The sequence below is a fragment of the Maylandia zebra genome, linkage group LG3 (assembly GCF_041146795.1).
Source record: "Maylandia zebra isolate NMK-2024a linkage group LG3, Mzebra_GT3a, whole genome shotgun sequence".
NCBI classification, from domain to species: domain Eukaryota; kingdom Metazoa; phylum Chordata; class Actinopteri; order Cichliformes; family Cichlidae; genus Maylandia; species Maylandia zebra.
In genome coordinates, this window is record NC_135169.1 from 29140797 (window position 1) to 29164839 (window position 24043).

The window sequence follows — 24043 nt, forward strand, 5'->3', positions numbered from 1 at the left end:
CTATTTGTGGAAGAAGAAGTCCAGGCTGTGTGTCGTCCTACAAGTTTTTAAATCAGACCTTGGGTGTGTACATTTCACATGTTTTTTCATATTATGAAATGTGCTGCAAAACAAACTAAGTGAAACCAACTGTGTCATGTAAAGGTTGAATGAGAGCACTGCTGTGCTGTGTTGGATTTAAAGTAAAGAACAGTGTAGGTTACAGTGTAGCAGAGGTCAATGTGAAATAAGGCTGATGATACTTAAAAGAAAGTGTATGTATATTTAAAGTAACAGCAATGGTTCATGTTATAATTATAATAGTCCATGCTTTTATTAGTAAACATGTCACTCTTTCTTCATAGATTTCTTTCATTGATCTTAGTTGACATAGTTAAATAACAAATACTTAGAAAAATGTTTTTTTTAAAAAGTACACGTCTAGATGTTAATAATTAATAGCTGATCATGAGATGACATATAAAAACCAATACAGATCATTCGTCAGAATTGTGTCGAGTGGTGAAAATGGATCATTTGGACGATGAATCTCAGCAGTTTATTGTTGATTTTGTTGTTTTGTGCTCTGACTTAGGCCCAGGATACTATCGAAACAGAATCACATTCATGCGTTCACACATGTAATAACACCAACGAGTTTGGTGCAATGAGAGAAAAAATACATTCTTTGGAAATCAAGATGATGAACATTGAAAACAGGCTGACAGGCTACGGAAGTCTCATTCTGCAGCTGGAACAAAAGGGTAAAGAACAAAACTCAAGCAGAAGTGTATTTTTGTGATGTTACACTTTTTTTTTTTAGAAAAAAAATGGTGTGAAGAGTCATACTTTAACATTTTTACACTTTTAGTCTGAAATAAGCTTTTCTTTTTTTCCTTAGAGAGAAACATGGTCATATTAAGTGCTGGAATTGGGGGAGGTTCACCATTGGGTCCCTTTAACACAGACCAAACTATAATCTACGATAGAGTGTTTGTAAACACTGGAAATGCCTACAACGAACTCACAGGTAAGATTCTTCTTGATGTTTGTGTGAGTGAAGTAAATAAAGCCAAAAAAGAAAAATGCATTGTGTGGTTTTGCATGTTTTTGGTCAGTAATAAGAAATTTAGTTTCACATTTGCAGATTCTAAAAAATAAAACAGATTTAAAGATATTATAAATATTTAACTGAGGTGTTTCCTGAATCTGCACGTGTAAAACCTGCTTCTTCAGAAAATGACAAAAAATTAAAGGAGTTTACTCATTTTTTTTTCACCAGGTATCTTCACAGCACTTGTTTCTGGTGTGTACTTTTTTACCTATTTCTGTCATTCTGGAGGTGTCCGTAAAACATCGCTGCATTTGTACAAGAACAATGAGGTGATACTGCACATCCATGATCACCAGTCAGCTGACACGGCTGATAATGGAGGAAATGCGGTGTTCCTGCAGCTGCAGCAGGGTGATACAGTCTATGTGCGTTTAAAGGCAAATACACATGTCTATAGATCCAGCACGTTAACAAATTTCAGTGGATTTTTGGTCAAAAAAACCAATTAAAAATAGATGTACATGACTTTGAAATTGTATTTAGCTGCAGTGTTTCCTGTGTGTGCTCCAATAAAACACATTTAAATCATACCTACTGTGGTGTTAACTTCAGTTTTGTGTTGGTAAACGATTTAATGCTGGTCAAAATATTAAAAGACTGTTTAAATGTGTACAAGTACAAGTACAAACTTACTCTCTAATTTATTTGTAGTTAGTGGAAGAACGGCATTATGTCTGGAAACAGTTCACGGGAAAGATTCATAAATTCATTTTTCCTATCTCTGAAACCAGGATAAAACTGAAACATGATTTGGTGTGTCTCTATCTCAGAGGAAAACCAGTAATAACTCAAAGTAACGAGATGCAATCATGCTTGGATTACACCTACAAAAGTGGCTGTTGACCTATTAGAGTTGCCAGAAAATGGTAACTCCAACATTATTGTAAAAAAAGAGGAGTAGTAAATAGAGATGGACCGATCCAATCGGATATCGGAGAGAAATAAAAAATGTAATCCGATCCATTAAATATATATCGGATTCATATCGGTATCGGCCGATATCCAAATTTATGATATCGGTATCGGACATAAAAAAGTGGTATCGTGCCATCTTTAGTAATAAAGATGGTTGACAGACTGGTTCAGTATACCTGCTGCTGCCTGTAGTGCATCTTTCAGCAATATGGAGAGCATTAACTTAACGCCAGTAGCATGATTTATGCTGCTCTACAATGAAACGCTACAATGTGGAGGCAGGATGGTGTGTTTTGTGTCCATTTTGACTAGGAGCAAAAATAAAATTTAAACAGCTCAATTAAGAATAATAGTCTATCTGACATTAATAAATATGTGATTAATTCTTAATTGTTTCAGATCACAAAAGGGTTTAAAACAAAACAAACACACTTGGTTTTCACAGAAAAACATCTGTTATCACATAGTCATTTACCCAAGAAATCAAAACATAAGAGCATTCATGATTCTAATTTATTTTGTATTTTAAGTCAGTGGGACCTGTTGGGTTCTTGGGCATTCAAGCGCAGAGGTTCCTAAAACAACAACTGACTGATCTCAAGAAAAGATTAATGGTTCATGTGTGTCACGCAAAGTGCCCTTCTTCCAGTAGAGGGAACGATTCATCCACTAGTATTTAAAGCTCCAACCACTGAGATTTCCACCCAGAAACAACATGCTCTGTGACTAATATATGTGTATTACACAGCCACAAAGCAGTATCTTTGAAGGTGCTTGTTATGTATTAAAGGAGAAACCCAGCCACCCCCTGGCCACAAGCGATTGCACTACTAATTAGGCTAATAGGCTGGAATGTTTTGAGTTATTAGAATAGCCTGATTATAAACAAAAACAAAACCTTTGTTTCAATACTTTGTTTAAGTCACTGCTCTATATTTCACCATGTCGCCTTGTAAATGTGAGCATTTCACCCACAGCTACAATTAAAAATAGACCTGCAATAGAAATGTTATCTTGTAGCCCGTGAATAGATAGAAGATTTCATAATAGACATTATGTCCATGCAGCCTCCAAAGAAACTGATAACACAACAGCAACGGTGAAAATTATGCTTTCATAGTTTCATGTGAATCCAGTGAGAGGGAAGTAAATATATATATATATATATATATATATATATATATATATATATATATATATATATATATATATATATATAAAAAAAACACCCAGCACGCCCCTGCGGGCGGTTTATCCTTCAAGCTCGGGTCCTCTACCAGAGGCCTGGGAGCTTGAGGGTCCTGCGCAGTATCTTAGCTGTTCCCAGGACTGCGCTCTTCTGGACAGAGATCTCCGATGTTGTTCCTGGGATCTGCTGGAGCCACTCGCCTAGCTTGGGAGTCACCGCACCTAGTGCTCCGATTACCACGGGGACCACCGTTACCTTCACCCTCCACATCCTCTCGAGCTCTTCTCTGAGCCCTTGGTATTTCTCCAGCTTCTCGTGTTCCTTCTTCCTGATATTGCTGTCATTCGGAACCGCTACATCGATCACTACGGCCATCTTCTTCTGTTTGTCTACCACCACTATGTCCGGTTGGTTAGCCACCACCATTTTGTCCGTCTGTATCTGGAAGTCCCACAGGATCTTAGCTCGGTCATTCTCCACCACCCTTGGGGGCATCTCCCATTTTGACCTCGGGACTTCCAGGTTATACTCGGCACAGATGTTCCTGTACACTATGCCGGCCACTTGGTTATGGCGTTCCATGTATGCCTTGCCTGCTAGCATCTTGCACCCTGCTGTTATGTGCTGGATTGTCTCTGGGGCATCTTTACACAGCCTGCACCTGGGGTCTTGCCTGGTGTGATAGACCCCAGCCTCTATGGATCTTGTGCTCAGAGCTTGTTCTTGTGCTGCCATGATTAGTGCCTCTGTGCTGTCTTTCAGTCCAGCTTTGTCCAGCCACTGGTAGGATTTCTGGATATCAGCCACCTCCTCTATCTGCCGGTGGTACATACCGTGCAGGGGCCTGTCCTTCCATGATGGTTCCTCGTCTCCCTCCTCTTTCTTGGGTTTCTGCTGCCTGAGGTATTCACTGAGCACTCGGTCAGTTGGGGCCATCTTCCTAATGTATTCTTGGATGTTCGTTGTCTCATCCTGGACTGTGGTGCTGACACTCACCAGTCCCCGGCCCCCTTCCTTCCGCTTAGCGTACAGCCTCAGGGTGCTGGATTTGGGGTGAAACCCTCCATGCATGGTAAGGAGCTTTCTTGTCTTTATGTCAGTGGCTTCTATCTCCTCCTTTGGCCAGCCTATTACCCTAGCAGGGTACCTGATCACGGGCAGGGCGTACGTGTTGATGGCCCGGATCTTGTTCTTACCATTCAGCTGACTCCTCAGGACTTGCCTGACCCTCTGCAGGTACTTGGTGGTTGCAGCCTTTCTAGCGGCCTCTTCATGGTATATATATATATATATATATATATATATATATATATATATATATATATATATATATATATTGAAATTCATACCACAGGTGCATCTACTACGAGGCTGGGAGGTACCACTTTACTGGAAGCAGTAGACCAGGGTCCTTCATGAAACCACCTGTTTAATCAAATACTAAATAGGTCATGAAGGGTTAGCAACTCACATCCACACTGATGTTATTAAAGTAATGGTTAACTTAGAGTTTTGCTTCATGATAGAGAAGTCAAAGGAAACCACAGATATGAAATGGTTCTCACTGATGTAAGAGAAACAATTAATAGATTTAACATGACAATGGCAGAGTGAAGCTGTTTGTTTACCATATATGTAGTTATACTTATTTGCACACAAATAGTTCATAGTTCACCCGTTCATAGCAATCAATTATCTAGGATCGACCTGTCTTGACTTACTTTGCACAGTAATGAATCAGATGTTCGTCAAGCTGGAGTGGCAGTGCTAACCCCGCCCCCTAGTTGGATGGATGAGACTGTCATGGTCCTGGGTCGCTGACCCAGTGTTTCTGAGTTTATTGTCATGATTTTTTAGTTTCTTCTGATTTGTATTAGTTCTAAGGGTTTGGTTCTTGTGTTTAGTGTTTTATTATTCTTACCAGTGTTCTCCTGTGCTCTGTCCATGTCTCTGAGTTTGTGTTTGTAAAACAGTTTGTGAGCTTCCTGTTTTACTTTGAAGTTCTGTGTCTCGTCGTGTCTAATTAGGTCCAGCTGTGTTCCCCTCTAGTATGTCATTCCCTCGTTACCTTGTTTGTATTTATAGTGTGTGCCTGCCTGTTCCTTGTCAGTTCATCTGTGTTATTTTGTGTTTCTACGTAGTGTCGCGTGATTTTAGCCAAAAAGTGTTTTCTTAAATTCAGTGCACATATCAGTTTGGTGCTGATTACAGCACCCCCTCATTTTCAGAGCTCCCTTAAAAAAATAATGTCAATGATGCCTTTTATAAAAGATTAATAAAGGATGTATAATAAAAGTCACTTTGCCAAAAAACTGATTGAAGCTTCAACCTGAAGGTTGTTTGTAGCTCAGGAAAGAAGTGTGACAGCTACAGCCTTAAGAAAACAGAAGCTCTGCCTGGAGGCGGGCCCATGCAGCGGGAACAGCCAGCCCACAAATACACCAGTAGATCGGAAGCAAGAGGCTAAATTTAGATGTAGGGGGAAACTCACGGAAGTCCTGGTAACTTAACTATTCATTGACTTTAAAGTTACCAATGAATAAGAAGCAGACCTGAATGATAACAGCAAAAACCACTACCATAGCCAATCAGAACAAAGATAGTAATAAAAAGTTAATTAAATGTTATTCTTAAGACTTCTTAATCTCAATCATAGCTTACCAGGTTACCTTCCAACTGTGTCTCAGTTGTCTAGACATGTAAATGCATTCCTTCACTGCATTCAGACAAAGTATGACGTCTGGTTCTTCTGGTTTTATCCTTTATTAAATACCTCATCAACTACACGAAGTGTAGGCGTTGATTACGGTAAAACGTGATCACAGAAGCTGAGCATATTCTTTTCTCTTTTAAAGTCTAAGAGAATGACTGTAGTTGTTGTTAGCAATGGCGCTCCAACAGCTTGTGTGCTGGTTCAGTGTGATGATCGTACTCTTTTTCAAAGGTGAGAAAAAAAGATTGGTTTTTCTCATTACATAGTTTGTTTCTGGAGCAGATGTAAAAGAATAATTAGAGGCACAAATGTAAACTACACCGATAGTAAAGTATATTATATAGTATAATATTTATTCCGATACTGTATTATTGTCATAAATATCCAATGTTATAATATTAACAAACCAAATTAATTAAACTCAATCACTGATTAAAATCTGCATTTCACAAGCCTGAAGACTTCTGTAAATATCATTGTGTTTGACTCTGTTCAGCCAGTCTTTCTTTCCTTAAAGGTTTTATATACAAGGTTAAAATTTCAGTTTAAAACAGACTAGCTGTGTAGGTTATTTTTTGCAGTGTTCATGTTGACAATGATCACTCTCAGTAATACTTGAGCAAATACACTGAAAAAAAAATGCTAGATGAACATTGCAAAAATATGTATATCAGTTACATGCAATTAATTTGTATATCGTCAACCTTAGTGTTTTGTGTTATTACTGCTCACAATTTTTTTGTAACATGAACATGATTTTTTATGTTGTTCTTATGCCTTTCACTCCTGTCAAATGGCCTGCATTTGTATAGCGCTTTTCTAGTCCATAGGACCCCAAAGCGCATTACACTACATTCAGTCATTCACCCATTCACACACACATTCACACACTGGCGATAGCAAGCTACATTGTAGCCACAGCTGCCCTGGGGCGCACTGACAGAGGCGAGGCTGCCGGACACTGGCGCCACCGGGCCCTCTGACCACCACCAGTAGGCAAACACGGGGTTAGCATCTTGCCCAAGGATATTTGGCATGCAGCCAGGATGCAGCCTGGGATCGAACCACCGACCTTCTGATTAGTGGCTGACCTGCTCTGCCACCTGAGCTACAGCCAAATATCTATAGAAACCATCTGTTTATTGGAAATTAAATGGTTATGTAAAATGTAAAGGTTTTTTTTTTAATGCTAATTGTATTTGACTACCATTTGTTAGATTGACAAGATTATTTTATGCTAAGAATATTTAAATTTCTAACTAATTACTGTATATACATATATAAACACATACACACAAACAATTTAGTGTTCAATAAATAAAACTAAGTTAAGGTTGATCTCACTGTATGTACTATACATTTTCTTTTCAATCTGAGCAATAAGCTAAAATAATAGCTTTATTCAAAACTAACAATGAACAATGAACTGTATTTCTAAAACTACTATTGTAGTTTATGAGTCATCTGTTTAAAGTGCGTCTCTTGAAAAACATTCCATAACGTTCCTCAGAAAGAATCTTACGACATCACAGCTAGGTAAAAAACAAATATGATTTTAAATGTAAGATTCATAAGGAACTATAGCAACAGGAACATATTTATTTAAATGTAACAAAGAAGAGCCTTAAAATAACATTTTAAACCACAAGCTCAAAACCAAGTGACCTATTGGCTTGCATCTATTGCTAAAACATCACAATAACTCATACTGCAATCTGTTTGTAGAAGTGCATGACCATGTCCAATGAGCTTGCAAATTGTCTGTCATCTATATATCTGTTTCAATGACTGAGACCAAGCCTGTGACCACCTGATATCAGTTGACACCTTCAAAATTACTGTGGTGAATCAAGATGTCAAATAATGCAGTGATCATTTTGCAATTGCCCCAAAGTAGAGGGTGTGGTACACAAAAAAAAAAAGTGAGAATGGACTCAATGTTCAGCACCTCCATCGTCGAAGTCGCAGCACTGAGCTGCAACCACAAGGTGGTTGGTGCCTGTTGTGGTGGTTATACCCGAACCAAATGGTGGACACCAGAGGTGAAGGGAGTCACTAGACTGAAGAAGGAGTCCCATGGGGCTTGATGAGCTTGTGGGACTACAGAAGCAATTGATAGGTACCGACAGGCCATGCAGAACACAACTGGGGCAGTGGCTGAAGCGAAGACAAGGATGTGATAGTTGTGGCATATGTGTTAGAACAGTGAACCTGGAGGTGGTGATACAAGTTCTTTTGAAATTACCTTTTTAAAATAAAGAGAGCGTTTTCTCTTTATAAATACTGCTTTGTAACATCAAAAGTTATTACAGTGGCTTGCGAAAGTATTTGCCTCCCCTTGAACTTTTCCACATTTTGTCACATTACAGCCACAAACATGAATCAATTTTATTGGAATCCCAAGTGAAAGACCAACACAAAGTGGTGTACAAGTGAGAAGTGGAACGAAAATCATACATGATTCCAAACATTTTTTACAAATAAATAACTGAAAAGTGGGGTTTGTATGTTAATGTATTAACCCCTTTTAAATAGATGCTTGGGGTACACAATGCATAACAATACAACTTTAAGAGGTCCTGCCCAAATAACTATGTGTGATATGAAGATATGTCTTTATCTGAACTAAACTTTTTTTGTCTTTCATTTCTGCTTTTCAGGTTGTGCTTCAAAGCTGCCCGGTGAGCAAACAAAAGCTCTGTCTTCGTTAACTTTCATGTTTTTAAAAAAAAAAAAAAAAAAAAAAAAAAAAGCTTTCATGTTTTTTTTGGAACACGTTTCCAGATGTCAGCTCTACAGCAACAAGAGAAAAATACTAAATACCATTATCGGTTGCATTCTATAATAGAGCCAGTGACTTAGTATGCAATAACTCCTAAATTTACAATGCATGTGTTATGTAATTTTCCTGAGATTAGCGTGCAATTTTATCACTAAGCACTAAGATGCAATGAGTTTAAAAAAAAAAAGTATATGTTTTTGAGCAGAAATTTTTTGTAGTGTTATAGCCTACTGTAAATAATTTTAAGTTGTGAGTAATTTTCAAGCATTATTTTTTACTTTTTAAAAAAAATAAATGCATAAAAATAATGCAACGATGTATACGCTTATCAATAATTTGTAATAACATTTCTTTGAGAAAGCTTTCTTCGTTCTTTTTATGTTTTGTGTCTTATGGTTCTTACTTCTGTGTGGGCAACTATGCTTCAGTATGAAAAGCATGGTATGTTGTATCCACCACATTTCTTTTATGTTCTTTGTTCTTGCTTTTTTAGATGGAGCCAAAATCATTTTAACTGGATCTGGATCGACTCGATGCTCTGGAAGAGTAGAAATTTATCACAAACATAACTGGGTGTCAGTTTCTGATTATAACTGGGACTTAAATGATGCAGAGGTGGTTTGCAGACAATTAAACTGTGGGACAGCACTAGAAACTCCTCGATCAGCTCACTTTCGTGCAGAAACTGAACAGATTTGGCTTGATAATGTCAACTGTTCAGGAAACGAAAGTTCTCTAAATGAGTGCCAACACAGTGAATTTGGAAGACGCAAATGTGGATATGATCGGAATGCTGGTGTGATCTGTTCAGGCAAGAAAACATTTAGATAATGAAGACATTATAAGTCATTCTGTTCTTGTGTGCCACAAATGAAATCTCTCCTATAAAATGTAATGAACATATAAAATAATGGTTATGCCCTTTGTCTGATAGATCTTATCAGGTTAGCTGGGTCTGGATCAACTCGATGCTCTGGCAGAGTAGAAATTTATCACAATAACATCTGGGGAAGAGTCTCTGATGGTGGCTGGGACTTAAATGATGCAGAGGTGGTTTGCGGACAATTAAACTGTGGGACGGCACTGGAAGTTCCTCATTCAGCTCACTTTGGTGCAGGAACTGGACCGATTTGGCTTGATAATGTGGCCTGTTCAGGTACTGAAAGTTCTCTAACTGAATGTAAACACAGTGGATTTGGATCACACAGCTGTGGACAAGGTCAGGATGCTGGTGTCATCTGTTCAGGTAATAAAACTGTTAGATATTGACAACATCATAAGTCATTCTGTTCTTGTGTGTCATATATAAAATCATTCCTATATAATGTAAAGAACATATCAAAACATTTTTATGCCCTATGTTTAATAGATCTGATCAGATTGGCTGGCTCTGGATCGACTCGATGCTCTGGCAGAGTAGAAATTTATCATAAAAATATCTGGGGAACAGTCTCTGATTATAACTGGGACCTAAACGATGCTGATGTGGTTTGCAGACAGATAAACTGTGGATCGGCAGTAGATGCTCCACGACTTGCTTACTTTGGTGAAGGAACTGGACAGATTTGGCTCAGTGATGTGACCTGTTCGGGAAATGAAAGTTCTTTAACTGAATGTCAACACTCTGGATGGGGAAACTACTACTCTGGACATTACTACGATGTTGGTGTAATCTGTTCAGGTGACAAAATGAGAACACTTTTAGATATGTAACAATTTGCTTCATAGTCTGTTCAGTGTCATACATTTAAAAAAAAACAACAAGGCACATGTAAGGCACATATATCAAAATGATGGTTTCTTTTGTGACTTATGCTCAAAAGGTCCAATCAGACTAGCTGGATCGACTCGATGTTCTGGCAGAGTAGAAATTTTTCACAATAAAATCTGGGGAACAGTCTGTGATAATGGCTGGGACTTAAACGATGCTGAAGTTGTCTGCAGAGAGTTAAACTGTGGGATGGCACTAGAGGCTCTTCGATCAGCTCACTTTGGTGCAGGAACTGGACAGATTTGGCTTGATGATGTGGCCTGTTCAGGAAAAGAAGGTTCTTTAACTGAGTGTCAACACAGTGGATTTGGAGTAAATACCTGTAAACACGATGAGGATGCTGGTGTGATCTGTTCAGGTGAGATACATTTGGATCTACTCAATGTCAAGTAATGCCATGTAAATGTAACTTTTCTGTTTTAGAGCTTTTTCATCCATTCATTGGTGTGTTTTAGATTACATTCATTGTGAGGAGTCAAATTAAGCTGTACAGTAACCATACTCTCTAGGATTTCGGTAATGAAGTGTTCCATCATTCTCTGTAAATGCAGACATTTGCTTTCACATCGAGGCTCTCTCTTCACTCAGTTATGTACAGTATAACACTTTTAGACACCCCTAGAGTCGATGGCACGATACCCTAGGCAACAGATCAGGGTTCTGCCCAATGTGAAGGCCAAGCCTGAGAAGGAGATGGAAAAGATAGATAAGAGATAGACTTTTATTAGTCCCACACATAGGAAATTTGTTGTGTACACCAGAAAATGGACAGTGCAAAGTTGCAGCAGTAAAAATGAGGAAAAACCATAAACTATAATAAGATAAAAATAATAACTTACTATATAAATCTCATGGTTCTAGGTTGGTGACCCAGTTTTTTGAGTATTGTACTTTTATTTCCTCATGTTTTGACTAAAAGTGTTTTGCTTTCTGTTTTGTATTTCTAGCTCTAGTCCTTTGTTCTTTGTTCCCAGGTTTTGTTTCCGTGTTCCCTTTGCTCAGTGTCAAGTCCATGCCTCTGTGTCTGTTGTGTGTTTCCTGTTTTACTTTGGAAGTCTGTGTCTTATGTCAGTGTTTCTGGTTTTACTTCCCTTGTCTCATTAAGTCTGATTTCTCCCAGCTGTGTTTCCCTCCTGTCTCCCATTCCCTGATTACTATAGTGTTTATTTAAGCCCTGTGTTTTCCTTGCACTGTGTCATGTCATTCCCTCACCGTGTTGTGTTTTGTCTCTGTGTTTCTAGTAATGTTCTAGCTTGCTGTGTCTTGGTTTGTTTTCTAGTTTCTCAGTTTTTAAGTTGGATATTCATATTTTTAGTTTAGTTCCCTGGTATTTCATGTTTGTATGTTCTCCAGCAATAAAGCTGCCTCCTTTAGTTAATCACTCAATTTCTGAGTCCTACATTTGGGCCCTACCTCCTGCCTGTTACACAGCACTCACCTTGACAATACAATAGAATAAAATACTATATAGAACAGAATACTATGTTGTCAGAAAAATTACACTCAGTGGTATTGCACCTATATGTGTATGTCTGTCTGTGCATATGTGGTAATCTGTAAAGTCTCTTGTTGTGGAGTCCGACAGCAGTAGGAAGGAAAGACCTGCGGAGTCTCTCTGTCCCACACCATGGGTGCCGCAGCCTGACCCTGAAGGTGCTGCTCAGTGCTGTCAGAGTCTCCTGCATGGGGTGGGAGATGTTGTCCAACAAGGATGACACCTTAGCCACCATTCTGTCACTCACCACCTCCACTGGGTCCAGAGGGCATCCTAGAACAGAGCTGGCCCTCCGGATCACTCTGTTCAGTCACTTTCTGTCTCCAGCTGAGATGGTGCCACCCCAGCAGACCACATGTTAAAATATGGCCAAGGCCAACACAGAGTCATAGAAGGTCTTCAGGAGTGAGCCCTTCACTCCAAAAGACCTGAGTCTCTGCAGCAGGTACAGCCTGCTCTGCCCTTTCCTGTAGAGAGCATCTGAATCATGAGTCCAGTCCAGTTTATTGTTCAGATGAACCCAAGGTACCTGTAGCTGACCACAGCCTCAATGTCCATACCATTTGTGTTTAGTATAGTGGAGGATGTTTGTGCCTGCAGAAGTCTACCACCAGCTCCTTGGTTTTTTTCAGTGTTGATCTGGAGGTTGTTCTGCTGGCACCAGTCCACAAAGCCTTGGGTCAGTTCTCTGTAATCCTTGTCTTGCCCATCAGTGATGAGGCCGACTATTGCAAAGTCATCAGAGAACTTCTGCAGGAAGCACTGGGTGAAGTTGTGAGAGAAGTCTACAGTGTAGATGGTAAAGAGGAACAGAGCCAGAGCCATTTCCCGTGGGGCCCCCGTACTGCTGATGACCCAGTCCTGAGTTCTCACATACTGTGGTCGGTCGGTGAGGTAGTCTAGTATGCGAGGTGATGGTCCACTCCTGTGTTCTCCAGATTCTCCTTCATGACTGTGGGAAGAATGGTGTTGAAGGCACTGGAGAAATTGGAGAACAGGATTCTCACAGTGGTCCCAGCGGTCTCCAGGTGAGAAAGGGAATGATGTAGGAGGTGAATGATGGCATCATCTACTCCAATTCCAAGCTGATAGGCAAACTGAAGTGGGTCCAGTGATGAGCTCATTAGGGTATTGGCTTTAATCCTGCTCAGTTCTCTCGTAACCTGGATGGTTGAGAGAGACAAGCTAGAGCCGTGTGCTGGATGTGTATTGGCTACTGTGGCAGCGCCCCCCCCCCCAGGCAGAGTTCTATTCTTTGTGGCGCAAGATGGTTCTAAGGCCTCTCCAGAATTTGCTAACATCGTTCTACTGAATCTGGTTCTCCATCTTCTGCCTGTAGCTGTCCTTCCCATTCCTGATCAGTCCTTTTAGCTCTCTCTATTCCTTTTTCCGTTGCTCCTTGTCTTCAGAAGTGAAGGCTCTCCTCTTCTGCTTCAGAACGGCTTTTATTTCTCGGGTGATCAAAGGTTTGTGTTTGGAAAAACACTGCACGGTGGGTACGGTGTTATCCATGCATAAGTTAATGTAATCCATAATGCAGGTCGCAAGGCTGTCAATGTCCTCCCAGTGGTCATCACAGAGCATCTCCCAAACAGTGGACTCAAAACAGTTCTTAACCCTCTGGGGTCGAGGGACGCACCGGCGCCTAAAAATCACATGACCAATTTCAGACAACACAGCTACAAGATGTAGCGACTCTGAGTCTCCATTTCAACTTGGGTCGAAAGTGCGGACTTCAAACTATATACCAGTTTTTGAATTGTGTCGATGGGCGACATAAAACCAGAGTTATGATAAAAAATACACGCATTGTTTTTTTTCTGAACAAAACAGTGGTGTTTACAGCGGGAAGAACGGTAAAAACTGTGTTTTCTACAGATGGCGCTAACAAACACTCTCTGCTTGCGATTGAGAAGGGGAAGTTTTAGGAAGGACACAGAAATGAATAGAGCTTCTGTAACAGGCTGCCACACAAGAGGTGCGCTGGAGTTGAAAAACAAACAAACAAACAAACAAGAAAATTCAGACAAATCTGAGTAAAGTGACATGGAAGAAATGGGATGATACTAGAGACAAGGCTCTGCCCAACACCTCAGGGAAGTAGACACCAGCTAATCTGTCTTCCTAATGGTCTGAAGTGCCCAATATACCCTGAAGATCCGGAACAGAGCAGAGAGCAGCCTGGCAGAGAGCTAACATGTGGTCTAACCCAGAGGAAAGACACTGAGCCCAGCAAATACATGGAGCTCGTTAATCCACCTGTTTTAACCGTCAGTGTTATCTCATTCGAAATAATATTGTAAACTGGGGTAACTGTATGTTGGGTCTGTGTTTCCACAAGCCCCACTAGTCTAGAGACTTATTCTCGTTAACGACAAAAACAAGATGAACATCTTTTACTTGCTAACAAGGGAGGCCCCAGCCGGTGTCTCAGAAAGCACTCTGAATCCTGTTTTCCCAACGACGGCCTCCGCTTGCTGCCTTTTGTTGGGAAAACAGTTCACACAATACACATCACAGCAAAGCACCTCCCACATGGTTCTAAGACAAGGCACTATGTGTGTGTATGTGTAAACATCTGTATGCATGTGAGAGAGTGTGTGTGTGTGTGTGTGTGCGTGTGTGAGAATGTGTGCGTGTGTGTTTGAGTGAGTGTGTGAGAATGTGTGTGTCTCTGTATGCATGACTTCCTGCTCACCAAAATAATCATAAAAGCAGGAAGCAACATCACAAGAAACAGATCTTCCAGATCCAGAGAACATATCTGCAATAAAAGCCTCTCCAGCCAGTGGTCCGAGACAAAGGAATGTCTTGATCCTATAGATTGAACTCAGACCTTAAAAATTTAAGAAGCACAATGACAACATTCAACAATTAGACTTTACACTGTGCTTGGACATTAAAAGTATTGCATGAACTATCCCAACCTTATCTTTGTGTTTTGTTTTCAGCTGTACCAATGATCTTAACTGGATCTGGATCAAGTCGATGCTCTGGGAGAGTAGAAATTTATCACAATAACATACGGGGAACGGTTTGTGATAATGGCTGGGACTTAAATGATGCAGAGGTGGTTTGCAGACAGTTAAACTGTGGGACGGCACTGGAAGCTCCTCATTCAGCTCACTTTGGTGCAGGAACTGGACAGATTTGGCTTGATAATGTGGGCTGTTCAGGTACTGAAACCTCTCTCACTAAGTGTCGACACAGTGGATTTGGATCACACAGCTGTGGACATGGTCAGGATGCTGGTGTGATCTGTTCAGGTGAGAAAACTGTTAAATATTCAAGACATTATAGATCAGCCTATTCTTGTGTGTCATATGAGAAATCTTTTATATATAATAAAAATAACATATCAAAATTTTGTTATGTCCTTTGTCTGATAGATCTGATCAGATTAGCTGGCTTTGGATCAACTCGATGCTCTGGCAGAGTAGAAGTTTATCACAATAACATCTGGGGAACAGTCTCTGATTTTAACTGGGACCTAAACGATGCTGATGTGGTTTGCAGACAGATAAACTGTGGGTCAGCACTAGAGGTTCCACGACTTGCTTATTTTGGTGAAGGATTGGGACCGATTTGGCTTGGTGATGTGACCTGTTCAGGAAATGAAAGTTCTCTAACTGAATGTCAACACTCTGGATGGGGAAACTACTACAGTGAACATCACTACGATGTTAGTGTCATTTGTTCAGGTGAGACAACTTATAGATAGAGAACAATTTCCTCATGGTGTCTTTAGTGTCATACATATATGTGGAAGGTCTATCCTTCACATAGAGCCACATAGATCTCCGATGTTGTTTCTGGGATCAGCTGGAGCCACTTGCAAAGCTTGGGAGTCACTGCACCTAGTGCTTGAAGTTATATGTATGTGTATATTTAATATAAGTTACATATATTAAAAAAGTAGTTTGTCTTGTGACTTATGCTTAAAAGGTCCAATCAGATTAGCTGGATTAACTTGATGCAGAGTAGAAATTTATCACAATAACATCTGGGGAACAGTCTTTGACGACAGCTGGAACTTAAATGATGCAGATATTTAAACTGTGGGACAGCGCTAGAGGCTCCTCATTCAGCCCACGTTGCTGCAGGAACACACCCTCATTGCTTCTATCATTAGAAGGGAGCTGTGGTGATCAGTGTTGGGAAGGTTACTTTTAAAATGTATTCCATTACAGAATACAGAATACATGCTCCAAAATGTATTCTGTAACATATTCCGTTACGTTACTCAATGACAGTAACGTATTCTGAATACTTTGGATTACTTAATATATTATCATGCTTTTTACAACAACGTGAATGTACTATTGCTGTGTGATTTATTACTATTACTGAAGGTCCGCGACACGGACTACACTGCCCATGATGCTACATTCTTTAGAGCTATGCTTGTAGCATTCTGCCTGTTAGCTTAGCACAACAACAACAACAACGAAAAGGCGCTCTCTCACCCAGGAAACACACAGTCACAGAGAGAGAGAGAGAGCGTCGCCCTGTAACCACGGCAACCGTAACGCTGCCGCCTGGAACAACAGAACGTAGCTGTCAAACAAAACCCAAACAGTCCTGACCCGCGACAAAATGAAACAGGAAAGTACCGCAGTGTAATCCATTTATTTCAACAAAGTAACTGTATTCTGAATACCACCTTTTTAAACGGTAACTGTAACGGAATACAGTTACTCATATTTTGTATTTTAAATACGTAAGGGCGGTACATGTATTCCGTTACTCCCCAACACTGGTGGTGATGTCAGTGTTTGTGTACAATATGACCAATGACTAGAGTGAAATGGGCCTATTACAGTTATCTATGGTTTATCCCCTTTGGGTTTTCATCAGGAGGGACATTCAGCATAAAACTCAGCTAAACAAAACATGACGAGCTACCCACTGTGGCGACTCCTTGTGACATGGAAAAGTAGTTTTTACAGTTAGCTGTGATCTTTTGTTTTGCCAGCATGCGGCAGGGCTGTGGAAAGCACAGAAAGTTGGCCCTGGCAGGTCACTATAAGCCACAATGGAGAGTTTCGGTGTGGGGGGTCCTTAATCACCAACCAGTGGGTGCTGACAGCTGCTTCCTGCATATCACAGTAAGTCACTGTTGTAAGTAAGTCTGAAGGTCAGGAGTTTGTAATATCTTAAAAAATTTATTCTACAGAAATACATTTCCAGAAACAATTTTTTAGGGCAACAAGAATCATTGGACCCTCAGTGTGACGTGGCAGACCACGTGAGTTCACTATTGTGATGGGATCAAGCAGATCGCTTCTGGAGGTTGTCCAAATCTGAGATGTAACTGCTGTCCAAAATGTTTAGCATAAAGACATACAATGGGGAAAGGCTAGCCTAGCTGTTTGTTAATAATAATAATAATAATAATAATAATAATAATAATAATAATAATAATAATAATAATAATAATAATTTCACAGATATCTTTAAATCATTATCCCTGCCAATAATTAACCCCAAACACAGAAACACACACACAAGGAGAAAAAAGAGCTTTGAAAGTAATGATTCCATTTTTGCACAATAAATCACTGATGTGTCCATTTTCAAGATCACATGAACAGTACCTGGTTTGAAATGTGATCTTGACCAAATCAAGCTAATAGAAAAGAAAAAAAACAACAAACCATTCTTTTTCACAATTTTTAAATTTAGTAACCTGACAGAGGTCCATCTCGGCTGCCACAACCAGTCAGATTTAAGCTCCAGCAAAATGTCTCGAACATTAGAAGACATCATCTGCCATCCTGAATTCAACAACAACACACATGAGAACGACATTTGTCTTCTGAAGCTGTCAGTTCCTGTGACTTTCACAGACTACATTCAGCCAGTCTGCTTAGCCTCATCAAAAAGCACTTTCCACAGTGGGACAAGCAGCTGGATTACTGATATATGTGAAAATGGTAAGTATATAAAATATTTTTTAATTTTCTAGGAATGTACAGGTTTTTTTTTAAAGCTCTTCTATTTCTTTTTACAATTCGGTAACGATTCCTTCCTGAACATCCTGCGTGAAGTAAATGTACCAGTAGTGGGAAACAATGAGTGTCAGTGCTACTATGAAGGTGACAAAGTGATCATGGAGAACATGATCTGTGCTGGGCTCAGCGCTGGAGAGAAGGATTCATGTCAGGTGATCCCAAAGATTCATGTATAATGTCACTCCTTGATTAGTGCTGTGAGAATTATGTGTTACTTTCATATTGGATTGTTTTTTCTGTTATTGTATCGACCTTACTGATATTATAGACTGTTAGCTTTCACGACTCAACCAAGATGATTTATTACTCAATCGAGTTTCAGCACAGTTGGATATGCAAAAAATATCTTATCGAAACTTCTGGGAAATTTTTTATCAGTGACATCATAGTCGTAAATGCACTTGAGTGCCTAAGTGCAACAGGTCAACCACAAAAACACAAAAAAACCCATAAACCCCCCCACAAAAACAAGCTTTAAAATTAATTCTCAGTGGGGACTAGTAAGGCGCTTCAGTGTCTGTTTAGCTTTTTCTGTCCTTGAAGAAGCCTCCTCTTAACATATAAGCGAATCAAAAATATATTTGTGATTGTTTGATAGCTATCCAGTTGCAGCTTGTAGAAATCGTTCACACTTACTTAGAGACTCTCCTTTCATTTTTAGATTGGCTGACTGTTTCATTTTGTTACTGTCTTTGTGACTGTTAAAGTTAATTACAGACTCATAAATAAAATAATAGCTTAGATTGAGGTAAGCAAACTGCATTTTAGGTTAGCGTTCATAATATTCATGCTTTAGCAGGATCAACACAGAAACAGGTGTAACTAAAAGGTATTTCTCTGCCTTCAGAACTTTGATCTTTCTTTTCTCACAGGGTAACTTAGGGGGACAACTAATGACAAAGAGAGGCTTTGAATGGCTCCAGAGTGGAGTTGTGACTTTTAATGATGACTGTGCAAGACCTGCAGTCTTCACTCGTGTGTCAGAGTACCAAAATTGGATCAAGGACACCGTCACTGGCACTCAACCAAACTTTGTTACCTTCACCTCGTTGGGCCCTGACAGTGACTTTTATTTCACCTGTCCAACATCATCAACTCTTCCTGTCCCCACCACTGTCTCTACTGCTGTCCCCACCGCTGTCTCTACTCCTGTCCCCACCACTGTCCCAACTACTGCCCACACTACTGTCCATTCTAGTGTCCCCACTGCTGTCCCTTCTAGTATCCCCACAACTGACCCTACTGCTGCTTATTCTACTGCTGTCCCCAACACTGTCCCTTCCACCTTCCCCACCACTATCCCTACTCCTGCCCCCAGCACTGTCCCTACTGCCGTTTCCCCCAGTGTCCCTTCCACTGTCTCCACCACAATTCCCACAATTGTCCCTACAGCTGTCCTTACAACTGCACCTTGTACTGTCCCCACCGCTGTCCCTTCTAGTAACCCCACCACTGATTTTCCTACTGTCCCTACTGCTGTCCCCACCACTGCCCTTCCTACTATTTCCACTATTGTCCCTACTGCTGTTCTCACCACTGTCCCTACTCCAGCCCCCAGCACTGACCCCACCATCTCCCCTAGTCCTATCCCAACTAGCCCCACCATCTCCACTACTCCTATCCCAACCACTTTCCCCACCACTGTCCCTCCTGCTGTCCCTTCTACTGTCCCTTCTACTATCCCCACTGTTTCTTCTACTTCTGTCCCCATGACCAACCCTACTGCTGTTTCCCCTATTGTCTCCTCCACTGATCACACCACTGTTCTCACCATTCTCCCTACTGCTTTCCCCGCCACTGTCCCTGCTACTGTCCCCACAACTGTCCCTACTCCTGCCATCAGCACTGTCCCTCCTACTGTCCCTTCTACTATCCCCAGTGCTTCTTCTATTTCTGTCCCCACGACCGACCCTACTGCTGTTTCCCCTATTGTCTCCTCTACTGTCCCCACCACTGTTCCCACCATTCTCCCTACTCCAGCCCCCAGCACAGTCCCTTCTACGGGCCCCACGACATTCCCTACTGCTGTTTCCACAATTGTCCTTTCCACTGTCTCCACCACAGTTCCCACAGTTGTTCCTACTGCTGTCCTTACAACTTCCCCTTCTACTGTGCCCACCACTGTCCCAACTACTGCCCCCACTGCTGTCCACACTGCTGTGCCCACCACTGTCCCTACTGCTTTCCCCCCCATTCTCTCCTCCACTTTCCCCACTACTGTTCCCACCATTCTCCCTACTGCTTTCCCCGCCACTGTCCATCCGACTGTGTCCACCACTGCCCTACCTACTGTCACTACTCCTAGCCACACCACCTCCACTACTCCTATCCCAACCACTGTCCCCACCACTGTTACTACTCCTAGCCACACCACCTCCACTACTCCTATCCCAACCACTGTCCCCACCACTGTTACTACTCCTAGCCACACCACCTCCCCTACTCCTATCCCAACCACTGTCCCCACCACTGTTACTACTCCTAGCCACACCACCTCCCCTACTCCTATCCCAACCACTGTCCCCACCACTGTTACTACTCCTAGCCACACCACCTCCCCTACTCCTATCCCAACCACTGTCCCCACCACTGTTACTACTCCTAGCCACACCACCTCCCCTACTCCTATCCCAACCACTGTCCCCACCACTGTCACTACTCCTAGCCACACCACCTCCACTACTCCTATCCCAACCACTGTCCCCACCACTGTTACTACTCCTAGCCACACCACCTCCCCTACTCCTATCCCAACCACTGTCCCCACCACTGTTACTACTCCTAGCCACACCACCTCCCCTAGTCCTATCCCAATCACTGTCCCCACCAATGTCCCTTCTACTATTCCTGCTGCTTCTTCTACTTCTCTACCCAGGACTGACCCTACTGCTGTTTCCCCTATTGTCCCTTCAACTGTCCCCACCACTGTTTCCACCACTGCACTTCCTACTGTTCCCACTACTGCCCTTACTGCTGTTTCCCCCATTGTCCCTTCCACGGTTTCAACAATTGTCCCTACCACTGTCCCTTCTAGTAACCCCACCACTGCTATTCCTACTGTCCCCACCGCTGTACCCACTGCTGCTTCTTCTACTGCTTTCCCCACCACTGTCCATCCGACTGTGCCCACCACTGCCCTACCTACTGTCACTACTCCTAGCCACACCACCTCCACTACTCCTATCCCAACCACTGTCCCCACCACTGTTACTACTCCTAGCCACACCACCTCCACTACTCCTATCCCAACCACTGTCCCCACCACTGTTACTACTCCTAGCCACACCACCTCCCCTACTCCTATCCCAACCACTGTCCCCACCACTGTTACTACTCCTAGCCACACCACCTCCCCTACTCCTATCCCAACCACTGTCCCCACCACTGTTACTACTCCTAGCCACACCACCTCCCCTACTCCTATCCCAACCACTGTCCCCACCACTGTTACTACTCCTAGCCACACCACCTCCACTACTCCTATCCCAACCACTGTCCCCACCACTGTTACTACTCCTAGCCACACCACCTCCCCTACTCCTATCCCAACCACTGTCCCCACCACTGTTACTACTCCTAGCCACACCACCTCCCCTAGTCCTATCCCAATCACTGTCCCCACCAATGTCCCTTCTACTATTCCTGCTGCTTCTTCTACTTCTCTACCCAGGACTGACCCTACTGCTGTTTCCCCTATTGTCCCTTCAACTGTCCCCACCACTGTTTCCACCACTGCACTTCCTACTGTTCCCACTACTGCCCTTACTGCTGTTTCCCCCATTGTCCCTTCCACGGTTTCAACAATTGTCCCTACCACTGTCCCTTCTAGTAGTAACCCCACCACTGCTATTCCTACTGTCCCCACCGCTGTACCCACTGCTGCTTCTTCTACTGCTTTCCCCACCACTGTCCATCCGACTGTGCCCACCACTGCCCTTCCTACTACACCCACCATTTTCCCTACAGCTGTCCCCACCACTGTCCCCACTGCTGTCCCCGCCACTACCTCCACCACAGGTAACAGTAAAATTGATAGTGGTGAAAACCTGGTCCACTTCACTCACTTCACCTCTCTCTGTGTTCTTCTTGTGTTGCTCCATGTATTCGTTGGACTGGTTGAATATAACTAAACACATTTACTTAAGTCTTGTACCTGAATACACACTTTAAATACGTTTACTTCAATAGTAATTTAGTACTTTCCTTTTACGTCATTTTTTATATTTGAGGGGAATTGCATCTTTCTCTCCAATATATTTATGAGACAATGATTCAACATTTTGAAACTAAATGATCTAAATTTGAAAATGGAAAATATTTTGCCGTTTTGAGTTTCTCAAATTACAGTGATGGGTAAATGGGTTTGTTTTTATATGGCACTTTTCTCCTCATAGCACTCAAAGCAACTTGCCACTATGCCATAGTTACCCTACCAGCATGCTATACATTTTCTATGTAACTGCTTCCATCACATGCTCTTGCTCAAGGATATTTGGCATGCATATTTGATCAGTGTAAGGTTTTAATTACACTGATTAATCTTTTAAGCTCTTAATTTAATAAATTAAAAACATATTATTTATTAGATCAAGTATTTCTTTCTTTTTGTTTAGTTTAGTTTTTCTTTTGTTGTTGTCTTGCAGCAGAAATTTTCATCTACAAGTCTCAGAACTTTAACAAAGTGTTTTTCTTTTTCTGTGAACTGAATGAGGATGTTTTAAGAATTATAATGCCTAAGTTTATACTGTACACAAGGTTTCTGGAAATACTCCCATAAAAATAAACCCACACATTGTTTCGATTACTAGAAATGAATTACTAGGCTTGTTCAACCTGTGACACTGCTCATAAGGCAGGAAGAAAAAAGTCTGTCGAGTTATGAATGATCATTTCCTCATTGTTAAAGATGACATGACATGACTCATTTTCTCTTGACATTTCCTTCACGATGAACATAGAAAAGAAAAGAAAACAAACAGCAACTGAAAGCCATTGCTGTAAAGACGTGGCAGAGTATTACAAAGAAGGAAACCCAGCCTCTGGTGATGTCCATGATTTTAAGGCTTCAGGCTTTCATTGAAAATGAACATTTTATTTTAAATTATTGAATTTGTCAAATTACTTTTGAACCCCTGGAGTGAATGAATCGTGTTAAAAAGTGCTTTAGTTCCTCACATTTTTATTCTTGATTTTAAATCCACTGAATCAAAGCTGAGAATCTGTCCTTCAACTGAATCTGAATCGTTTCATTTAAAAAACAACTGTTTACAAAAAGAATAAAAAAAGAAACCAGGAAGACAGAAAACAGTTCTTCACAGCACCGCATACTAATTTACAAGGGTGTGTGTGTTTCTACTTACAAAGAAATGAACTGTATTTAATAAGTATGGCGGTTTCATTTTAATAGATAAAGAAAAAAAAGACTCATTATGCAAAAGTTACAAATCAGTTTGCATTTAATTGAGTAAAATAAGTATTTGATCCTCTGCAACCCAGCCAGAATCAATCAATTAAAACACACATGTTTGGGCACCTTTCTCACAGAGAGAGGGAGAGTTGAGTTATGAAACAACAAATCTTTGTATGAGAAAACAGTCTAAATTCTGATCTAATCTAACAAAGGGGGTTCTAACAGCAGTTTTCCATTTTGGATCCGTCCAAAAACAATTACCAGAAGTCCCGTCGCTCCACAATAGTCAACTTAGGCAGGTTTTACTTTTGATCCAATTAAATAATTAAAAAATAATGACACCAAAATTAAAATTGAATGGATGATTTTTAGAGCTGTTTTCATCGTTTCAATATAGTCTATAGTCTCCTGGATGTATAAATTGTATTTTACAAAATATTTCTCCTGTGTCAGTGTTTGAAATTTGTTATGATGTCTGAAATGCTGTTTCATGCATAAAAAAGAACAATGTTTAAATACAAATAAATATATTCAACTACAAAGATCTCTCTGTGTGTGTGCTATTTTTGTCAGCACTTACATTACTCAATTTCCAAAAACACACGGTAAAATGAGTGAAATTTTCACCTCTGCAGGTGATGTTTGAATCGCTGTCAGTGCC

General features: G+C 41.0%; 1 protein-coding gene across 1 annotated transcript; it reads left to right on the plus strand.

Moving 5' to 3' along the window:
• Window positions 1-10489: 10489 nt before the first annotated feature.
• Window positions 10490-23892, plus strand: LOC143416454 (uncharacterized). The gene is made up of 7 exons (XM_076881646.1): window positions 10490-10821; window positions 14910-15224; window positions 15348-15659; window positions 16934-17066; window positions 17644-17894; window positions 18009-18124; window positions 18845-23892. The coding sequence occupies exons 1-7, from the start codon at window positions 10653-10655 to the stop codon at window positions 22100-22102; spliced, it is 4554 nt and encodes a 1517-aa protein (XP_076737761.1). The 5' UTR covers window positions 10490-10652; the 3' UTR covers window positions 22103-23892.
• Window positions 23893-24043: the final 151 nt, after the last annotated feature.

Coding starts and splice junctions, on each gene's coding strand:
- LOC143416454 (XM_076881646.1), top strand. CDS start 10,653: ATGGCACTAGAGGCTCTTCGATCAGCTCACTTTGGTGCAGGAACTGGA. Junction 15,225..15,347: donor TGCTGGTGTGATCTGTTCAG/GTGAGAAAACTG, acceptor TTTGTCTGATAG/ATCTGATCAGATTAGCTGGC. Junction 18,125..18,844: donor GAGAGAAGGATTCATGTCAG/GTGATCCCAAAG, acceptor CTTTTCTCACAG/GGTAACTTAGGGGGACAACT.